Genomic DNA, 23,100 nt, shown 5'->3' on the forward strand with positions numbered 1-23,100 from the left:
GACCTCCAGTGTGGGTGGGTGTGGAGATGCATTGTCGGGTTGAATGCTTGTAGGTTGTCTGTGAGCGATCAGGTCATGGGCTTTGAGGGTGAGTCAAACCAGATATTGAAATCTCCAAGGATGGTAAGTGTTGTATGGAGATTGAATATGTGTCAGAGCATCACAGAGCTAGTCTGCAAAATCTTTCTTGTAGCCAGGGGGTCTTTAGATAAGAAGGAAACTGTGGGAGGCGCAGGGTGAGATTTGGAGTTTTACCAGAAGGAATTCGTAGTCTGTGGTGTTGCCCGAGGTGTCCTTAATTATTAGTGGGAATTTGTGTTTGTATAGTATCGCAAGTCCTCTACCTCTCTGCGATCTATTCTGAACAATGATGTTGTACCAGGGTGGGAAGGCCTCGTGCGCAATGGGTTTGTAATCGTCAGCAAACCAGGTCTCTGTGATGAAAAGGACGTCTGGGCTTTCCTCTGTGATTTCAATAAGGTGCTAAAGCAAAATTTGGAGGTTTAAAATGGTACTCATGTTTTTATGACGGATGCTCCGTTTCTAAGAAAGTGGTATGTAGCATCCATCAGAGAAGAGAAAATGAGTGAAGGAGCATTATTTGCAGATGCTCAGTGGTGTTTGGTCTTTAATGCCACTTAGATGGCCGACTCCAAGATGGGTGACTGGGTAAACATAAAGGAAGGATTCTGTACAAATCCGTCTAACCTAGATTAAAAAAATTATTAAAAACTTCATATAGCAGCAAAACATGCATAGAGAGATCCAAATGCAATAAACATGTTATGGAACCTGATGTTCAGGATGTAAAGGAGATGCTTGGTCTCTCCGCTAGAGAATGGTGGAGCATCGTGCAGATTAGAAAAATTCTTTCTTGTAGGATATGTGGCTCGCACCGAATGTCTAATCAGCTATCATGCCCCATATTCCGTTCGAATCTCTGCAGGATGTTTTGATGGTCAATGGCCTTATGAACACTACCACACACTATGTTTTGCTCAGAGCCGATTTATTTAGATGTCATCCACAGTGTAGCTACGACAAAGTTGCTCATGCAACATGTCGTAAAGTAAGTTACTTCCCCGGTGAGTGTTCCCCCAGTTCACAACATGCCTCCATAATGGAGGATGCAGCCTTGTCCCGCCTCCTTGTTTTACAGTAGGTGAGGTCATTTTCATTTTAGGAATGAAAGCCCTGATTCTGCATCTAGGCGTGGCAGTATGGGTGGTGTCATCGGACTAGCTTTCTGGCACTGGCAATGTGGGGGTTATTCAGTTACTGATTGGGGGAAAGGCCAAGGCTCCACACAGAAAATAAATGAGTCAGGGGCAAAAAGTTCCACTGACTGAATAGTTTAAAATCAAAAAAGTCCAGAGTCAAGCAAACGTGCTGGGGTCTCTCTGGTTAAAGGGAATTGGCACAGAAACTGAACATTCTCCCTAACAGTAAGTTCATGCACAGAGAGGTTGATAACTGATAGTTGATTGGTGGTGAGCTCTCCCATCACGTCCTCAATGTTGGACGTCTTTAGTGTGTGTATCAGTTTTTCAGGGAGGTGGTGACGGGACCCTTCTCTATCTCAAATCTTTTTTTTAAAATGTGTTGGTAGATCAACTGCTGACTAAATGTACCTTGCCTGATATACTCGCTAGCTGATGTTTTAGTCCTTCCTTGATCCCCCACCTTCCCCATGGGCTGCTTTATGCAAAGCTGCTTTTTTGGTATCCAACAGGTTGATGAGTTTCGGGAACAGTCAAAATAGTGATGTGAAGCCTACACTCTAAAGCCTACCAGATATACAGCAGTCTTGAAACCCATATACTAATATTCTGTAATGTATATCCGGAGCAAGTGTATTTCTGTAGCGTTCTTCCACAGGTGCTGTACAAAGTCAGATTTGAAAAATGTACTTTGCTTTGATATGCTTGCCGCTCTCCATGCAATCCTCCTTTACTTGTGATGTAACTTGCATCCATCTCTGCTAGTACTCCGAGTATTGGTATATCCTGGAAATGTCAGATGTGCTTTGGTGATGCCATAGCTGAGCACTGTGCCCATGCTGCAGAACATGTAGGCCTTTTGCTGAGATGCAAGGGCCCTGCTACCTTTGCCTGGAGCTCTGCAGTGCTGCTGCCGGTCTTCGGTGGGCGAGACCCCAGGCGCGGGGGCCGCTTGCTTGCTTGCTTGTTTCTAAATGGGCTGTAAGAGGGGGTGGACCGGTGGATAATTCTCTTGTGATTTCCTTCTAGGGGGCGGTATTAACTCCCTCCATGGAGCACACCATGTCGCTGCAGCCGGCCTCCATGATGAGCCCTCTGGCACAGCAGATGAGCCACCTCTCCTTGGGCAGCACTGGAACAGTAAGTGTTGATGATGAACTGGGTGTCCATGTTCGTGCTTCCCTTGTAATCACCTTTGCCCGAGCTAGTCGGGTGTGTGGGTTGCTTTTGGGGGCATTCATTCACGGATTCTGAATTCGCAGGCAAAGTAACCGGAGCCGCCAGGCAGAAGTGCAGACTTGACTTGCCCCGTTGCATTTCCTGCGCTTCTATTGTATGCTATCATCCGTCCATCTGGCTCGCCCCAGAAGGGCAGGTTTACTAGTAGCAACGCGTCAGTGGGGGCGTCCATGTCTTGAGGCAGCACAGGATCTTCTCGTTAATCTCATCACGTTGGATGCGGGTCATGTTTGCCTCACCAGCCGTCGGTTCTTAACGGAACAAAAGGTCATCAAAACACATTTAGTCATATCGGTAGAATGCCAGGGTTTTCTCTTCTGAAGAATCAATGGTGCTGGCCTGCGTCTTTTAGGACGTTGTTAAAGTGGTCTCCTCGAGTGCCCTGATTAGTCAGACTTTGCTGTGTTCATATGTATTTTTATTTTTGCAGTGTGTTGATCTGGTTTAAATTAACCTGCTTTGCATAGTCTGCCCCTTAGTGGCTGTCTGTAGTATTACACATAGAGCCGTCAACAAGCGTGGATCATTAAATAAGACGTGTGTGTGTACGCGCGCGCCAGTGGCAGATTTAAGACAAAGGGCCCCGTGGGCAGCACGTGATAAAGGGCCCAAGATGGGTTGGTCATAGAGGCAGATCTTAGGGTGAGCGAAGTTAATTGTGATCACGAGTGCGGAATGGCAAACTTTAGGAACAAAAGCAATTTTTTATAATGTTGGCTTTATTGCGGGAATGTGTTAATTTATTCACGTCTAGCCCATGATGTGTTTGGTCTACTTGGAATAAACTGGGAGGTGAAATGGAAAAACAGCAAATGGCCATCATCTTACGTGATGCCTTTTGTTTAAAGTTCCTTCTGGGCATGGAAGGGTTGTGTATTTGCCCCGCCACCCATTGACACCCAGAGTAGAAATTCTCACCAGGGGGAAAGGCCTGGCTATGGGGAGGCAACTGCTGCTCAGGTGGAGATAATGGGCCCTTGTAAATGGTGGGAGACCACCAACTGCCTATTCACAAGAGGGCACATGGCAAACCTGTTAGTTATGCATTTCTTTGGCATCACTTGAGACACCCCCCCCCCCCCCCGCATTCATTAAGAGCAGTTAGGGCACTTCTATGCATAGTGAACTTGGCAGCCCCTCCACTTTAATGGATTCATTGCTCAGTCAGTGTTCACACAGAACACGCGGGGCCCCATGAGCGCTGCTGCCTCTGCCTGACTGTGAAAACAAATGGGAAGGAAGGGAATGGGGGGAGGGGCCCGGTCGCCGTTTGTCTGCCTAGCGACCGCTAAATCCGCCCCTGGCGCGTGCGTGCGTGCGTGCGCGCCTTCATCCTTATAAGATTGTTTTTTTTCGGCTATAAAGTGGCGTAGAGAAGACCGACCACTACAAACCTCTCAATGCAGAGTTCAGATTTGTTGCTGGTGGTGCCTGGGCGCCATGTCATATAAGTAATGGATGTAAAATATGTTGTCCGTTTCAAATCCTCTATTTTCAGTGTTCTGGCTCCACGGAGGAAAACCTCAATTTAAAGTGTGCCCGTCCTGTGATGCCAGTTTATGTGGTTGGGTGTTATAGAAACACTGGCTATAAATGCATCAACAGATAGACGTGCCAGGCAACGCTGACTTTCAGGCTACACGGTTTGCTTTTCACCATATATTCATGGGTTACAGTACAAACTTTAAGGCTGTATTTGGAGCACAACATTCAGGCAAATGCTGTGTGGATGCTCTAAAATAAAGCAAACTATATCTTTAGAATACCAATGATAATCCTAGGATCATGTCTTGATACATATGGTTAATGCTTGAACAATGTAACTCGTGATGTTAACTGTGCGCTTAATGTGTTATATTGTATTGTTTGTTCTTTTTCTTTTGCTTTCTCTCTTCTCCTCTTCCCTTCTTCCTTTATCTGATGATTGACTTCGATGAACTTTTATTGTCTAATTGATTCTGTTTGCCGATTTGATAACTTGCACTAACTGTTCTGCTTTTAATGTAATGTACCACTTGATGAGTGAAAATAAAAAATGTGAAACTGATAATCCTAGGTGGAAGTGTTAAGATGGGGTCAGTGGTTTTAGGTGAGTTTAGCTTTCCTTTTGGAGGCCTCAAGGTATGGGCTGGAGTTGAATATCCGATTCTGTGGGTACAACCCTATTTCCTTCTGTTCATCTGGTGATTTTGGCCACGTTCGATTGGTTATGCATGCTCCGATTTCCTTCTCCATTGAGGAGGAAAGAAAGTTCCTTCCTTTTAGAAGTAGAGCATGTGTCTTGACCTTTGTTAACCAGCTGCCGTTCCACCAGTGTGAAACGGGGACCATGACAATGAGGGCTTTGCTAATCCTGCCCTGGGATCATACAGCAGGGGAGCACACTTTCAGTACATGGTTGCTTAAGTAGCTCAGGCTGAGAGGTCCCCTTCTTAAGGGACATTGAGCTCCCTCCAATGCAGCAGGTTGTATTGAATTACCAACCCATATAAAGCAGGTGGATTTGCCAGAGGACTACTGGTGGGTCTTTAAGACATTGGGCCTCATTACAAGTGTGGCAGTCCGGAAACAAGGGTGCCGTTAAGCTCACCGGCAGCCTTGTTTTTCTGGACTGCCACACTACAAGTCTGCCTGCCGGTGTCGCTGCGCCCGACAGGTCTGACCCTGCCAGGCGAAGCGGCCCCGGGAGGCAGAGTTGCCATGGAAGCACCAGCACTGCCAGCAACGGGGCCGGTGCTTCCGAGTCCCCATCACCATGGAGAGAAAGGGGGATGGAGATAGGGCGCTAGATTAACACCCACTGCAGAGACTACAGTGGACACAAACTAGGACACAGAAGAGGAACAAGAATCAAATGCCAGAGACATGGGGGTGGAGGGGAGATGAGGAGCCAGATTCCACTGCAGACACAGAACCACAACCTTCTGCTTCCCCAGGCAACGATCTGTGAAGCTATATTGGCCTGCTCACGAGAGCAGCCAATCATGTTGGGGTGACCACCAAAGAGCAGAAGGAAGAAATAGATTTTATTGAGTCTGAAAGAGCCAAACCATATCTCTGAGCTTTCCAAGCATGCCTTCAGTAAGTAGGCTGGAAGCCTGTAACCATGCAAAATCCAGCCGTGCACAAAGCAGTCACTCCTAGTTTATTTTATTTCCCCCATCCCCCACATAGGAAAGGTAAAAGAACCTCCCTTATGGGCAAAGGGCTAGTCACCTAAGCAGCCTAGAATATACATATAGCCAGTGCCACTGCACCGATGGCAAGATATAACCATTCCCAATAGAACAAGATGAGCAACCTAACACAGGAAATGCCAGAAGCATTAAAAGCAAGGACACAGACCACTGAGAAAATAGGAACTCGGGCAGCAAATGCTTCCATCAAAAACAGTTTAGATGGTGCAACAACTGTGGGAAAACGAGGTTGCAACATTAAAAAAAAATGCACACGTGTAGAGTCAAAAGATTTAAACCCGAGACTTGAGCAACATTTAATTGACAAGCCACTTGCCAGATATCTTCCATTCATAAGACCCATGAACGAGGCACTAGAGAAAAATAAAAAGGAGAAATTGTTTCTAAAGACATATTGAACTGTACCAGGCAGACCTCTCCACAAAAGGGCCCCAACAAGCGGAAGAGGGTACAGTCAACAAGCCCCCTAACATCCCCAACACTTTCTGGGTGTTAACCCACCCAAACATTGGCACACCCACAACCGTTCAATACACAGGGAGGTTATCAGCAACCATACAGGCAACAAAGATGATGGAATAGGCAGGGCCGCACACCCTCAAGTAGGTGAACACCCACTAAACAGTAATGTCACCTTTCGGCCCCTGCCGCCACTGTTCAGTTGGGGGAAGAAGATCGATGTTCAGCCACAAGTGGGAGGGGGTAACCACAGACATGTGGGTGATTATTGGAGAAGGGATTGATGGAAGAAATACCAAAGGAAGAAGAAACTGAGGCATTTATCCAGTGTGAAATACTGGTCCCCCAAAAAGGATGGGAAGATAATGATAATGATGTGTTATTTATATAGCGCCTTTATCCAAAGCGCTTTACAGAGCACATATTTACATACAATATCACCCAACTGAAATTGGTATTTTACCAATACCAAATTGCCGACCACTGCTCTGTTAAGCTGCAAAAAGTCAGGATGACAACTCTACAGGAAGTCATACCTCTACTAAAAGCCTACATGGAAAACCTAGACTTGAAAGATGCCTTCTTTTCATATTCCCGTGGTTCAGGGGCATTCAAGTTATGAAAAAGTCAAGGATGGAGAACAACACTGAGGTGAAAGTACGTCACTTTGGCATAGCATCAGCACTATCTGGATTCATAAAGGTGCTGAATGTGGTGTCCGCTCACCTACAAAGGCAGGGCATTTAATTGTACCTGTAATTGGACGACTGGCAACATGTACGAGTGCAAAACAAGGCCTTCAACACACACAAACAGCCATCTTGTTACTTCACAAGCTAGGCTTCTTAATAAACTACACTAAGTCGAGCCTAAAAGCAGAAAAGGTCAAACATTTCTTGGGTGTGGAAATAAACACTGAACTAGCACTCGCCTACCAGCCTAAGGAATGTGTGCCATATTCCAGTCGTTACTTCTCCATCAGCCAGTAAAATGAATATCCGCAAGAAATTTGCTGAAACTGTTGGGAATTATGGCACCTTGCCTTTTTCTTGTTCCACTAACAACGGTTTACAGGAGACCAGAATAACCATGGCTAAACTGTCAGAGGTCATAAAGTTCTGGAGGGTTGGAAAGATCTACCAGTAGTAAGGGGGGCTAGCTCAGGTTTGAATCCCTATCCCATGCTTAGAGACCAATCTTGTATTAAGCACGCTATTAAAGAACAATTATAATAATTATAGTAACAAAGAAGGTAGTAAAGGCACGAAAATGGCAGAACACAAACATGTCAGCAGGGCGCCCCTTCATACAAACCCAGACACAAGTGACATTACCACAGATGCATCCATGCCAAGATGGGGAGCTCATTTAGACTCCCTCACTGTACATGGGAAATAGTCTTCCCCGGAATCCACACTCCATATTAACATTTTGGAGCTGAAGGCATTACAGCTAGCATTGTGCAGCAGAAAAACAACATATCCAAAAGCATGCTCATCACAATAGACAATACCACAACAGTGTTTTATCTGAACAAATGGGGCACACTCACACCTCCTTAACTACCACATCTAGCAATTTGGCAGTGGTGAAAGATAGGATGGGTATAAGTTAGGGACAAGACTATGCAAAGTGCATACGCTATATGGCACAGTTCTTCCTATTTATACTCACTGGATACGTTTTTAAATGGGACCGTCAGGATTCTGGACCGTCAAGATTCTGGACCTATCGGGGACTGACGGCTGGGCACATCGGACTGGACAGGATCAGCAAGGCGCTCTGGTCACAGCACGGCACAGGACTGGATAGGGTGAGCAAGGCGCTTTGGTCACATCACGGCACAGGACTGGACGGGATCTGCCCTTCTTGGTTCTGAGGATTTTTTTATTCAGCAGGCAATCATTAACAGCACAGCCCGGCTGTATTATGATGCTTCCCCCTAGGCTTTTGGGGTTCTGTTCTAGAATTTGAGGCCTAGCTGAAAATGGTTCAGCTATGCATTTAGCCCTTACTTTGCCAGGTTTCTGGAGTCTGGAACAAGGAAGATGTAGATTTCAGCAGCAGGGTGCTCCGCCAGCATCAGGAGGGTGAGTGGATCTGTGTGTCCTTATATCTGGTGAGCTGTCTCCATTTATGCTATGAAATGACATCATACAGGGGGTGTGTGGGCCGGCCTATCCAAGCCTGCCCCTTTGTGCTGGGATAGGGTAAATACTTCATCTCTGTCTTGCAATTTGAGTGATTGGCTCAAGGCTGGATGATGTCAGGTTTTATGATTTGTTTTAAAATCCCCAGAGGCCTCCCTTTAGCCACTGGTCCCAAAATCGGATTTTACCTTAAACACACATTTCTACATTAGTCACTTTTATACAAATTACACATACAGATGCTCTATTTGACATAGCAGCTATTCCTCAAAACCCCGCAGCTGTGGGATCATGTCTCCCCTTTCCACAGAATTTTGCCTTTTTCGCTATGAACACACTTGCTGATTTTTCTGCAACTTTCCCCAAATATGCGGACTTAACATGGGGACATGCATGTAAATTTTCACAATTCTCACAGTCATGCATTTTGCGTAAAATCACATTTCTTGCCATTCCTTTTCAGAACATGTCACACGGTTTTGCCGCCTCTTGAAACGTGCAGCCAGAAATTAAATGAACTCTGTTATTTTTTTCACAATTTTGACTAGCAAGTTAGAAGTCTTTTTAAAAAGTGTTCTTTGTTAATGTTCAGCCACAGATGGTTGTTTGGGTCCGCCTCTTTTTGTCTCCCTGCAGTCCAGGAGCAGTCTCCTCCTTGTTTGTTCCTTGCAGAGGCCATTTACGACCCTATTCACACTTTGAGTTTCCTGCTGCAGCTTGTCATTGTTCCTTTTCCCTCTGTAGACCAAATTCTGTCCCAACCTAGCAATTAACACTTCCCCGTGAATTACTGCTGAGGGAAGGCCTTCCTTCTGTAAGAAAAACCTGCTATTCCAGTTTGCAGCTTCAGCCAGGTTTAATTTAATTGTTAAATTATTTTGGCTTTTCCTTAGCACAAAACAAACTTGTATCAAATGACAAATAGAATTCTCATTCAAGATTTTAAACCTGGGGATCAAAAACAACTATAATATCGGTTGCCATCAGTCACAGGCCTCTTATACTGCAACATTTGACTTTCAGTTTATAATATGTTAAAGTTTAATCAGGAAGGCCCCTGACAGCTGTCATCACAGATAGCCCTCTGCCGCACAGAGATTTATTTTTACAGATCCACAGACAGTCCACTTTTGCTGTGGAAATCTTCTTTATGCTCTTAGCCTTTCAGGACCTTGTAAGTTCACAGTGATTCTTTAAACTAAGTGAATTGTAGCACCCAGGGAGAATTTTGAATAATTGAAAGGTGTTCTGTACCGGCATTCTGAAGTTTCAGCAGCAAAGAAAAGTTGATTTAAAGCAAGATTTGGAGTTTCATTTAGCAAAGCACTGCTTTTTTCCTTCTGCACTCCAATTTCAATTGTTGTGGAGCCTAGTGACACATTTCAGTAGTGAGAGCTCTGTTCCACCACTGGCAACATGCATGGCAGATTGGGCAGCCATCTTTTTGTGCGTTGAAAAGCGCGATTTTCAGGGGTTTTGGCGTGCACAAGGGTTTTGCGGCCATTTTGCTGTTTCTGGCCCCACCATCACAGAGTGATGCAGCAAAGCAGAGCAAAAGTGGGTCAATACATCCCACATTGCACAGCCAAACACATATGGCTATAAGCTCAGGTGACCATGTCAGGGCTTCGCCTTGTCACTGGGCGGGAACCCCTTCCAACCTGGGGTAGGTGGCCTAACATTGTGTATGCCAGAGGTGATACTACCCCAGAAGCGGGATGAGAGTTTGGAGGTCCCCAGTCCCTGAACCCCCCTTTATGTACCTTAATTGTTGGGGATCACCCAATGCAATGCATCCTCTATTCTGTCCAGAGTTCTTTATTGTCTTGCCCGACTATGAAAACAACATTGCTATGCGGCAACAGGAGAGCCCAGCGGAACCCCTCAAGAATGCTGATGACCCAGAGACACTCTGCCACTCTGACATTCTGGCATCCATCAAATGCAGAAATAAAACGCAGAACTCTCCAGGGCTCGGAGCGAGCAATCGCTGAGACAACATACGAGAGATGTAAAGACTGGAAACGGCTCAAACTGCCACACATGGGAAGGGGGTGGGGCTAAGAAGAGTTGATATAACCTTGCATTGTAATGGGTCAAACCCAGGGAGATGTACAGGTAGAGATTTGGCCCTAGTCAGGTGGGATGCAGACCCAGTGGGGGGAGGAGGGAAGGACAGACACAGAAAAGCATGTGTATGCAAGCACAAAGATGCAAGACCGAAAAAAAGATGTTCGGGTGAAGTCCGAAGGTGTCGAGGTTAACCGAGAGACTAGGTAGCGGGCGTAAGGTGGAGTGGAGTGCTGAAGAGTCTCTGGTGGAGTTGGCTAGAGGGGAGGTATTGTGTGAGAGTGGTACCCAGTGGGAAGAGTGAAGCTATGATTGGGACAATGTATGTGGGAGTGAGTGGTAGTGGAGAAGAATGTGGTTGGAGGTAGTAAGGGGGTAAGGTTAAGGTGTGAAGCGTGAAGGAGAGACTGGGAAAGGGGGGTAGAGAGAGAGGAGAAGGTGGGAGGTAGGAGCAAATAGTTGGTGGAGGAGGAAAGTGGTAGGGATAAAAAGAGGAGGAGTTTGAGAAGATCAGAGGGCCGGAGAAGGAAAGATGTGGGCGAAAGAGGGAGGGGGGGAAGGAGGAGGTAGATTGAGATGAGGGGAGAAAGTGGGCGAGAAGACTGGAGAGGGGGAGTAGAGAGTAAGGAGGCACGAGATCAGGGTGAGGAGTGAAAGTGAATGAGTGTGAGAGGGAGAGCGTGTGAGAGAATACAGGCACTATTTTGAACATCATTGATAGCCTCTGTGTAGCAACAATAGGAGTAGCGAGCCCTTAGGAGGTACTGGGGGGGGGTAGTAAACCAATAAGGCCTCTGTCTTCAGGCCAACACGTGATATAGAGGCTAGAAAATACAGAAGGGACAACCGATCTCTAGAGTTCACAGTAACCTATGGATACCGGGAATCCTGGGTTAGAGGACAGGGTGTTCGGGGTGGGGGTGCGGGAGGTTGAGGGACCAGTTAGAGAAACACATTGGACCCATTTTTCTGCAGTCTCATAATGTAAATACTGAAGAGCTGTTAATAAAAACCCTCGCACCATCTTTCGGGCTCTTTGGATTGTGAACGCTATGTGCGACACTCGGCATGTCTCTGGAGTCGACAACTGTTTTGAAGGCAGTCTCAACAAACAAATACAGTTTCAACACAAGTGGGAACTAAACAACAAGTTACTTGAACAGGTTTTCAAAACTTGGCCACTAAATAAGGACGTATTTGTGACGAGTACAAACCCAAAATACCATAGCTTTGCATGCAGATAGCAAACACCGGGATACCTAGGCAATGCCCTATGGATAACGGGGCCTGCAACAGTTCCACAGGCACCACTGTTAGACAAGGTGATGAGCTGCAACAGGAAAGCATCACTCTGATCCTCACTGCAGCAAATTGTGCGAGCCCAGTGGCACACGCACCTGCTACAACTGGCAGCATATCTGCCACACCCTCTCCCTCAATCAAGCTACTCTCGGAGTGCAATCTGCTAAAACAACAGCTGCATCAATTAGTTCATACACACCGATCGGCCTGGCTCATGAAATCAGAGTTTGGACGCCTGAAGTTACCACAAAGAGGCTTTGACATTGTCAAAGTAACACGAAAATAAAATATGCCTGCTCTGCCCCCTATTTTAACATGGAAGATTTATCTTAAAGTTCCACGTTACCCATTCGATTGAGCTGCTAATCTTTTTCACCAGCACACAGGCGAGAGCGGAAAGAACCCTGCACACTCTTGATGTCAGGAGGGCGGTTGTGTTTGATATGGAAAGAACCAAGTCCATTCGTGGACAAGCAAGTCATTGGCTTCTTTTGCAACGGGACAAGAGGGGTTTCTGGTAACAATCTGTTGCATGGTGAATTGACCAGTGCATAGACAAATATTACAAACTAGTAAAAAATTACCTTCAAACCAACGGCGCACACTATACGAGGAACAGGAGCAACACTTGCCTTTTTAGCTAATGCAATGTGGAGGGCAGCTCACACTTCTACTGTATAAACACACAAAAAAGACCAGACTAAAAGGTGGGCAAAGCAGTACTCTGTATTCGTTTTCAGCAGCACCAGCACACCGCCCACCAAATTTACAGTGTGCATTTTAATATTCGACTAGCATACATGCACTGTAAGGCAGCAGCTTGAAGTACTCTGCTGGGCACAGCAATGAGGCATTTGAGAACATGTCTCCAGCACCCTGTGCCAGCAGCAGGGCCATGAATTAAAGTACCTACTTTCTTCTCAGGCAGCACATTGCATGCAGGCTCCTTTCACTCTTGACAGAAAAGACCACTAGCAGCTTCTTGAAGTACCTGTGGGAGAACATACTATCTGGAAAGGACCAAGTACACAAGTATCAGAAGAGGGAGAAGATTGCGCTCGGAGGCGTGACATTTAGGAGAGGAGCGTGTAAAAGTAGTCTAGTGACATGGGGCAAATGCTATAATGATTATTGGCCTTTGTCTGGTAGGGAGGCATTGGGTTAGCATATGTAAATGTGGAGGAAGTAGGATATTGCAGAGCATTGTTTAAATAGCGGGACGTGGTATGCTGTTGACCAAAATCCTCGAGCATGTCATGAATGTTCTAGGAAGCCACCTCTCCGTTGGATGTCAAACATGGGATTGCATGCAAACCACTGGTCATTTTTAATAGTCCATTATCAGTAAGCAATGATGCCTCAGACTACTTAGCTGGGGAAGCCTCAGCTCTTGCGCGCTCCGTCACAGGGATTGTTATTTAATGCCTACATTTAATCTTGTTGTTTCTCATTAATACATCAGTCTTTGTGTTAAAGCTTCTTCATTTCGTCCTCTTGTCGCGAATGTCTGATTTGTCGTTTTCTCTTTCCAGTACATGCCTGCCACAACAGCTATGCAGGGAGCCTACCTACCCCAATACACACATGTTCAGACAGCGGCGGTTTCTGTTGAGGTTTGTGAATTCTTTTGGTAAACGAAACAACTGCTTATTGAGAAATACAGTGGAAATTAACAAATATGTTGTCACAAACAGAGTTGATGTAATTTAAGAAGGTAAATTAAATGTGGCGACAGCAAAGCTTCACATTTTTGCTGAAAGAGCTGATCGCGTGAAGATGCATATGCTGTTCAATTAAAAAATACAGGCTTCTTTTTTTCTGCTCTTTTGTTTACCTACTGCCAATGTTGCATCTTAATGTGAGAACATTTTAGTGTGTGATATGAAATGCTTTTCTTGGAATGATGTTGACATGATGTTGACAGTCATCATCTTGTATTGCCTTTTTTGTAATCCTGTTCGAATGAGGTGGGACAATCTAAGGTTACTGCTCCAGTGATTTTAATTTTGTGCTCAAAAAGCTTGGTGTCTGTGATGACTGTCACTATCGGGTAAACTTCAGCCATTAAAGCTTTCGGCCATCAAAGCTGCTCTATCTAATAAATACACATCTGTAAGCTGTTAAATGAGTAAAGATCAACAATCTATAATAGAAGGCAAACTCATAAACCGTAAACCTTTCTTCAGATGTGCCTTTATAGCAGATCTACCAGAGCTCCATTTTGTCTTTAGTAAAGAAAGACCATGGGACTCTTAATATGACATTGTGTCGTTAATGTTCTTCTATAGATGTGTCCAAGTCCTGGATTTCTTAGGGGGAGGGGCAAACCAGCATTTCTACTCTAGTGTTGATTCCAAATCTTTGTGTTTTTTTTTTCAGATAGGTTTGTCAATAGATTATAAACGTAAACATATTGCCCCAAATGTCTTTTTGTAGTGTATTATCACTTGCCTGGCATTGACCGTCTTGCAGCCCCTTGAAACGTTTACCAAGACACCATGTGTATAGTCGAGTGATATGCAACCTGGGTAGAGCGTGTGGGGGGGGGAGTGAGCATTTGCCAACTAGGATGTTAAAAATCGAAGATATCTGGAGTCTGTGGTGTCAGTGGTTTGGACTTCCTCTTCATGCTGTCTTCCATTCTCCATAGAGATGGTCATGCAGATCCATACACAGTAGGGACAGTTGCACAAGTTCTCCCCGAAAAGGCATTTTTTTTCTCTGTGTATTTGAAAAGCGTGGCTCTGTGTACAATCTGGGATTGCATCTTTTCCTCTTCAAAAAGTCTTTTAAAAATGGTCACTGGAACAGCATTGTTCCATTGATCTCAAGGTTGTGTGATTCCATATCCCCTCCTTAAGCCACAGTGGACATTGAATGTGGAGTGCTTCATCAAAGCAAAGTCTACCTTTGTGTCTCTGCTATGCCTCTCTTGTCTTTTTATGGTATTGGTGGTAGCTGCCAATGGGTTCACATCTTCTCCTGTTTGGATGACTGACTCGTGAGATGAGATCACCTGCATCCAAGAGTGCCTAAAACCTCTTTTACTTGACCCTGAAGATGCAATTTGGTGTGGGCTTACCGAACATTGCTTGGAAGTCCTCATTGCACTCGACAACGCATTAATTTTAGTAATTCTGGACACAGAATTAGGGAAGAATCCACCGTCCCCAGAAATAATTTTTCACGATTCAATAAGCTTGCACACAGTTCTGTTCTTGCCACCACACAACGGATGTAGCGATTCCAGAGGATTTTGTGCCGGATGGCTTGTGTACAGATTAGGCCGGTGAGATAGTTTAGTGAGTTGGGCACTCTCCTAGATTTGTGGAGCCTGCAGACAAATTCAAAATCCTGCCTTGGCCGTCTTATCTTTTCATACTTCCGAACCAGATAAATTGAGTAACATTAAGTTTAACAATCGCATCTACCAAAGCGCTTCGAAGTTGAAGTTTATGCATCGGACATCTTTGAGGTTCATATCATGGAATACCGCTTTCCTAGTGGCGATCATCCTCAGCCAGGCATATTGTTGAACACCAGGCTTAATGCTTTAAGCCTCCATACTTGTCTTTCCATCGAGCCAAGGTGGTTCTACAAACTCATCCATCCTTTATGTCAGAGGTCCTGTCTAACTTTCATTTGAACAAACCTTTGGTCTTACCAGTTACCTTTGCAAACCCTCTACATCTGCTGAAAGGTCTTTGCATTCACTGAACGTGTGCCTTGAATTTCTATGTAGCACGCACTAAAGATTTTAGAAAGACTTCTCAACTTTTTGTTAACTTTGGATCTATGGTGCATGGGAAGGCCCTGTGGAAGTCTTCCATCCCAAGGTGGCTCTCCGGCTGTATCATGCATTGCCATCAGTTGGCCAACAGACCATTGCCAGACCGGCCGAGAGCCCATTCCACCAGAGCCATCGCTTTGACTACGGCATTCCACGCTGGTGGTCTCCTGCTGGATATCTGCTGGTATGCTACATGGAGATCCACCCTCACCACGAGGCTCTATTGTGTCGACAGGAATTCCAAGAAAGAGTCTTGTCGGCCAAGCAGTGCTTCCCCACCTGTTTGCATGTGGTGAGTCTATTACAGTGATAAGTGTATAGCTTCTGTTGAGCCATGCCACCTACCCTGGTTGTTTGTGTACAAATGTGTAATCATCTTCATAGCATGTAATTCTGTGAAAGACCCCATGCTGGAGAAGAAACAAGTTCTTCACCAGTAAATCTTGTTCTCCAGCATGGGTCTTGCTTGGATTCACATGCAACCCCTCCCTCTTTTCCCATTTTTGGCTCTTCTTGGTTCCTACTGCCACTTTACGTGCACAACCAAATTGGAAGATGGCTCAGCGGCAACGTGCTTGCCTTGAAAGCAAGATGACACGGAGTACCACAGGTTCGATCCCCGGGTCCGCGCTTAGAAAACCTCTGGGTATTAAGCGCGTTATAAATAACCTATCATATCATTGCTGGGGCAGTATGACCCAAAAATGACAGCAATAGGAAATTAAAGCAGCAAGCAGTTTTTTGTTTATAACTATTCTGCTTTATATTAGTGAGGATTCCGAGCCTGACAACCGGGAATATTCATAGCATGTGAATCCATGTAAGACTCATGCTGGAGAACAAGAGTTACATTACAGTTAAGTAACTTGTTCCATATACAATTCTTGTTTTTAGAGTACCCCTTTACTCACCTTAGAATGCATATATCTTAGATGGACCTATCATTAAACCCAGAGTTTGATATGAAAACAGTTCTGAGGCCCAGTTTTAGCAGAATCTCTGGTTGTTCTGGGATTCAAACTTGCCTGCAGGGACCACCTTACTTCCACAAGCTCTCACACTTAGTGTGAGCTTACACTTGCTGTAATACGGGAGGGCTGCTATTCTCTCTCCACCATGTATGCCCCCCTGAGTACAAGATCTCACATGGAGACTGTTGGGGAGAATTCTCAGAAATGTGCTAATTCCCTTCTGAGACCCCCAGCTCTTTTGCTGGACTTTAGGACTTTTTTTCCTAATCTCTCATGTAATTTGAACACTGTTTCTTTTGGTTATGGAGTCTGGCAAACTCCATAGACATCATCCTTTTACTTTGTGACACAGCACCTTCAGTGCCGTGGCACAGGGACGTCTTTCACCTTTCCAAAAGGTTTAAATACCTTCTCTTGGATAAACTACTGTTTCCAAGAGCAGTGAAGGGAAATTGACTTTACATACATTTGTAACTTTCTAGACCCAGCACACACTATCTTACCATAGGGTGCTGGAGGGGTTACCAGGTATCCCCTTTGTCTAGTTTCTCATGTAGCATTTCTATGTTACCCTTTCTACAATTAAAGGCTGGTGGCAGTGGTTTACGTTTTACTACCATTGAGTGTTTCTAGCGCGGGCTGCAATTGCAGCTGCAGTAAAGCACCCACGGGTGCCCATTTTGTCAAAGTGGCCCGGTCTTCTTTTTTCACCATTTCTTGTTGGAAAGGTCCTTCTTGAGATTTACTCTGCGCGCCACACCAGGTCTGGTCCCTTTGTTTGTTTTGTCCTCTGTCTCCAGCGTGTCTGGCAGGGCAGCAAGTGAGGGAGGTGCCCGAAACTCCCTGTGCTTAATCCCCTTGGTTACAGGAATGCACCCAAAGGTGATTGGCTGGCTGGCTGGCTGGCTGACCTTCGCGGACAGCCACCCTGCTGTGTGGGTGACAGCTAGGCTGCGAAACCTGCATAAAAGGTGAGGTATTTTGCCTGGAAGGCAGAGTCGACCACTAGACGAAGGAATCCGAAGAAGAACTTGGATGAGATGCCTGCTGCAACTCCTGGACCGCTGATTTGCCCGGTGAAGCCCTGCTGCAGTGCTGAAGCTCTGAATTCGCCTCAACTAGAGAAGCCCTGCGAAGAACGACTTCTCCCCTTGGGTTGGTGGAACAAATCGACCCCAAGACGAACTCATCTGAACATCCTCTCGGAGCTGGCTGTACTTGGCACTGCTGCTGCTGGAATCCATTACGAGGGAGAGGAGCACTAGAATCAAGTGTCTAATCTTTAAGGCGGACCCAAGCTCAAGGAAGATCTTCCGGACACTCATAAAGCAGGACTGACCAAGCCTGAGCCACCTCAACAGAGTGCTGGACCCCAGATGCGAGGAAAGTCCATAAGGTATCCGAGAACTGCGGTGGTGCTATTCGCGAAAAGCTGAAACCGCGAAGTGGCGCTGATATGAAGTTTGCCCATTGCTGCCGCCAACCTTCAAACCGTAGTACAGGAGTCCCCAGACGTCCTCCCTCTTGTCCCCATGACTGAGGCCCAAGAACAACATGATCTTCAGGAACAGAAGCCAGCTGGAACCATTTCTTCAGACCTTAGGTACTGTGAACTAAGGGGTACTTACCTCTTGTTGTGTAGCTTGCTGCTCTCAGTTGAGACTTGCATTGGCTGCTGTGTTTTGCAGAGTTGCTTGCAGCTTTGCCCATCACAAGCCTGCCAGCTTGTGGTCCAACAGTGATTTCTTTTTCAACAAAACTCTCTTATAACATTGTGCAAGTCTTTTACTTACCTTCAAGAAGTGCATCAGGTCCCCTAGACTTTGCTCAAGTGACATTGGCTGTCCTGGCTCCACGAAGACTCTTCTAACCTCTGACTTTGTGTTTTATCTATTCCTCAGAAAAGTCATACACACCTTACTTGTATAGCTGGGAACGGGCTAATCTACATTTCATTGGGGGGTTCAAAAGTGCTTACCTGTTTCAGAAACTTGTTAACCATTGTTTCCTTCTCTGAGCTTTTCCTTTTTGCCACAACTTCAGTGTTACCATTGAAGTGTGAAAAGTGATATATTCATGTCCAGTGTCCTAACTATTGAAGTCACTCACCTCAGGGTGTAGGAAAATCTGTGTGCCAGCCCAAAAGGGTATCTACTTACTGAAGAAGTGTATTTCTATTGTTGCCAATTGCTCCCTTCTAAAGAAGGCTTATTTTAAAACTGGCTGTTAAATTAATAAATAATTATTTAATCAAGAAACATTGAGTATAGTGTTATTTGGATACTGTGGAACTCTATTTTGCAACCCTACAGCTCACATTGACCCCTTTTGAGATCAGCCTGACTGCTCAGTCATTCTACCAACTTGTGTAGTACAGACTTATACCAGAGGTTGGGTTACCTATTGCCAAGAGGACCAGGCTGGTGTAGTCTCCCACAGAGTTACTACATACAATCCTCCCTAACATCAGCTAAATCTTAAAAGGCACATCTTACTTGGTTGTAGGCAGTCTGGATTCAGGGGCGTACATGGCATGGAGACTGTATTATTAGACCTTAAAACCAGCATGCTACCATGCTACAGATCCTTGGCAAGGGTGGGTTAGCCTTGCTCATGCTCCTGGATCTCTCTGTGGCATTTGACTTGGTCAATTACAAAATATTGATAGACAGGTTGTGCACTTCAGCTAACTTTTCACCTGAAGGTGCAAGCTGGGTTCATCCCTTTTTGTCTGAATGTACAGCCAGAGTCTTCAGTGTATCCGCCGCATCCGATGTGGCGCAGCGATTGTTTGTCCCCTACTCTCTACAACTTGTTCACTAAACCTCTCTTTGATATTCTCGATCTTGGTGTTCTTTATACCAGCTATGCCGACAACACACAGGTTCTGTGCTAGCTCTCTGGGGATTATAAACAGGATGCTGCCAACATTAATGAGATTCATAATATCATCCAAAGTTGGATGGCTTTTAATGGACTGGCACTCAAAGATGGCAAAACAGAGCTTCTTATTGTAGACACACAATATAGATTAGGTAGGCTTTCCCCAGAGTTGAAGGAGTTTACCTTTGCCGCATGTGTCATCTCAGTGGCAGCTAGGGTTAAGACCTTAGGGGGCTACCTTGACGCTACCTTAAATATGAACGCGTAAACCCGCTACATCATTTCTACTATGTCGTACTATCTGAAGCTGCTCGGCTCTATTTGCCCCTTTCTCTCTAAAGAGTACTTGGCCCACCTGGCGTGAACCATTGTCGGGACAACCATTGATTAGTGTGGTAGCCTTCTACACGGCACTTTTCAGGGCAATTTATCTAAACTGCAGACTTTGCAGAATAGTGCGGTTAGGATCATTTATCGGTACAAGCATAGTTGCAACATCAGTGAGGCTCGTCGTGCTCTTCACTGGCTTCCAGTGAGGGAGCGCCTTGCCTTCCGGGTCACGACTATTGCCTACAAGTGTGTGTATGGGAGTGCTCCCTCCTACCTGAAAGCCAGACTGAACTTCATATCCAGCCTTCGTGCACTGCGTTCTAATAACATCAATCTGTTAGTCACCCCACATGTCAAACTCAAAAGAGCTGGGAAATTGGCTCTCAGCTGGGTAGCTCCTTGTCTCTGGAATAATCTCCCACCAGATCTAACAGAAATGCACTCACTGCCACTTTCCCAGGAGCCTCTCAAGATCCACTTCTTCACTTAATTGCCCTCTGGATTTGACTGACGTTTAATGTAAATCTCATCACTGGTACTTCTTTAAGCAGTTTCTATGGGTTTTTTTTTTTTGTTGAGTGCCTTTATGCCCATTTTGTTTGTTGTTTGTCATTGTTCTTTGTACACCTCTTTCACCCATGGGCCTCAGGTGCGTTATGAATATTAAATAAATAAATACCGGGGTGTCGGCCAAATTTTATTTCCTTCTTGTATTCATCTCTTTATTTTATTTGTATCTTTCTCCCATAAATTGAAGCTTTATTGCTCTCACGTCTACCAGTGAGAGTATGGTCCATCTTGGTGGAACCCCTGCATGCCCAATATGGGCTGGTCTCTAAAGCCCACACCAGTGGCAGAATAGAAACACCCTCCTAACAATACCCATGGTTATCGTGGGCACCCTTGAAGGCATACCAAATACTGCAACCTTTTTATTAACTCCATTCTCATCTTTAAGCACTCCATTGTGATCATACTGGACTGCTAAATTGTAATACCCAGTTTTTACATTCTCTGGAGAAGGCAATGCCTTACCCTTCCTTGCTAGTTCTCAGGCCATTTGTTATAGTAACTGAACAAATTAATGTTTTTGATGTTCGTTCACCTATGCAAGGCCATTTATTTACACACACAACTTGCTTTTCACGTTTGTCATCACTTTGTGTTTTGCTTTCCAATCCGTGACAACATTAAGAACATACTGAAATTCTGGCATTGTGATTGCTCACCTTTGGCTTATATAAGGGTGTAGGTTTGTATTGTATTTGGTAATTGACAGTTTTCTTTTTTCCACTTTTTCCTTTTGTTGCAGGAAGCAAGTGGTCAGCAGCAGGTGACAGTAGAGACATCGAGTGAGCACTCTCCCTACACCTATCAACAAAACAAATAACTAAGGTAAGAATATGTTACAGTTAAATGAAATTTATACTGCACACTATCACCACCAAAGTGGTCCTCTGGCGGATCTGAAAGGTAATAGAGTAGGGTAGGGTAGGGTAGAGTAGGTAGGTAGGGTGAGTGCGGCTTCCAGAATCCAGTGTTTTGTTTAATTTTCACTATTTATTAAGGTTGCATTACTTAACAATTTTCACCATGTTCGAGCATAACAGAAATTAGTTCAATGTTAATAGCAACGTTAATTCCAGTAGCTCTGTAAATAAGTACGGGTTTGCAGTATTTCCTCAGTTTCTTTCAGGAACGTATTTTTCCTTATTTAGCTAATTATCCAATCAGATTTACTCAAAATGCCTAGAAAATTTATGCAGGCCTGTGTCACAAAAGTTTTTAGTAGTCAGGTGAAACTAACTCATACAATGTTTAGCTTTCACTGGCCATTTTGGTTTGAGTTTCACAGAAAACCACTGCAAAATTACAAGCAATCATCCTAAAATGCCATATTAATTATGACTAATGACAGACATTTCTCAGGTCTATCTTCCTCACTGCCTATATAGTACAACATCAGAAGACCATTCTAGAATTTGAGCATCAATATGTTTTTTATTTCCGTTCAAAAAGACACACATCATGCATGTCATTGAGCAATTAATGTTTGTATAGGTACAACTCTATTTGATCAGTGTATTGGGGGTAATTAATGTTCTGCTTGTCCATCAGTTTCCAAGAGGCATAAATGTGGGTGGAGAAGCTGCTGGTAGAACTACACTGTGGAGGGTCAGGTATTGGGCGGCAGACAGATAAAGACCTTAGGGGTATTTCATCTAACAGGAAAGTGTCAACACAGCATGGCCTAGCTATTGCTCAGTTGATCTAGGGAAGTTATTGTGTTCAGGAAGAGGTTCATTCAAATGGAACATCACAAAAGGAAATTCTAATGCCTCTGTACAATTCTCTGAGGCTACACATAGGCTATTATGTCCCATTCTGAAGGCCTACTATCTCTTGTAGTAAAAAAGGCTCAATTGAATGCATTCATAGCTTGCTTACATGATTTAACTAACGTTGCTGTAAAGGTCCTTTGAACAGGGCTATACAGAATTGACTATGTACAGAATCAAAAGTGGGCAAGTGGCAATATTAGTGAAATAGGGTTCTCAGCCTGTCAACGTCACCCACGGTCAAGCTGCCACTGGTCACGAATCTGCTCACCAGAGAAGGAGGCACAATCCTGCATGATGACCCAGGGTAGCTGAACCTGAGGGCTTGGCTCCTGCAGCCTTTGAATTCGGAGGGTACGAGTTGCCAGAGGACTGCAGGCAGGTCCTTGTCAGGGCCAGAGCATCATTGCATCTTAAGTACTATGGGCACAAGTAGAAGCATTTTGCGATGTGGTGCTGGATGCAGAAGATGCCAATGGCCGTTCCTTGATTTGACTGCACTTGTTAGTGTTCTGACGAGGACCGCTGCCTCGGCTGTATAAGTCTCCTGTGAGTGTTGATCAGTCATATCACTTTGGCATACAAGGAACGTCCATTGGCATCAAGTCTCACCAATCAGACCATCTAGAAACAATCTTGCCTTGATAAAGACCCTTGTGGGGTCGAAACATGTCGTCAGCACCTTTAGCAACAATAAAGACCCAATGGTGAAATTCTAGAGCAAGAGTGCTCCTTTTTTTATTGATTGTAACACAGTATTGCTCGGAATTTGAGAGTCTCACAAATCTTATATGCAGCGCCGATATCGCGAAATTCCCACAATTTCCTGCTACCTTACTTGGGGCACATGAGCACTGCCCCATGGGAATCTCGCATCTGGCAGCTTATTGTATCTTTACTACTCGGGCCAGTTCAGCGCAGTATCCCCATGTTCCTTGTGCTTTTACCTGTTTTTTCTTAACATAAAGAAAGTAAATGCTTGTCATTATTTCACAGAGGCCTAACACTTTAGAAGTACATCACTATCTAGTTATGAGTGTCTCGGAGTCAGATCGGAGTGCAAAACAATAGATATATTTATGCAAGGTGCAACCTGTAGAGCGTTCAAAGGTTCCAGAGGAAGTCTTCAGTAGCAAGTAAGTACCACTTT

General features: G+C 44.8%; 1 protein-coding gene across 7 annotated transcripts in view; it reads left to right on the plus strand.

Moving 5' to 3' along the window:
- The window catches only part of RBMS1 (RNA binding motif single stranded interacting protein 1), an 834,814-nt gene that overhangs the window by 797,703 nt on the left and 14,011 nt on the right, over positions 1-23,100 (plus strand). For all 7 annotated transcript variants that reach the window (XM_069616341.1, XM_069616342.1, XM_069616344.1 and 4 more), the window contains exons 11-13: positions 2,250-2,360; positions 13,170-13,250; positions 20,924-21,006. In XM_069616341.1, the coding sequence (XP_069472442.1) occupies positions 2,250-2,360; positions 13,170-13,250; positions 20,924-21,001 (270 nt within the window). In that variant the 3' untranslated portion in view covers positions 21,002-21,006. The remainder of the gene's footprint in view (positions 1-2,249; positions 2,361-13,169; positions 13,251-20,923; positions 21,007-23,100) is intronic.

The sequence above is a fragment of the Ambystoma mexicanum genome, chromosome 9 (genome assembly GCF_040938575.1).
Source record: "Ambystoma mexicanum isolate Mex_15411 chromosome 9, UKY_AmexF1_1, whole genome shotgun sequence".
In the NCBI taxonomy this organism is placed as follows: Eukaryota; Metazoa; Chordata; class Amphibia; order Caudata; family Ambystomatidae; genus Ambystoma; species Ambystoma mexicanum.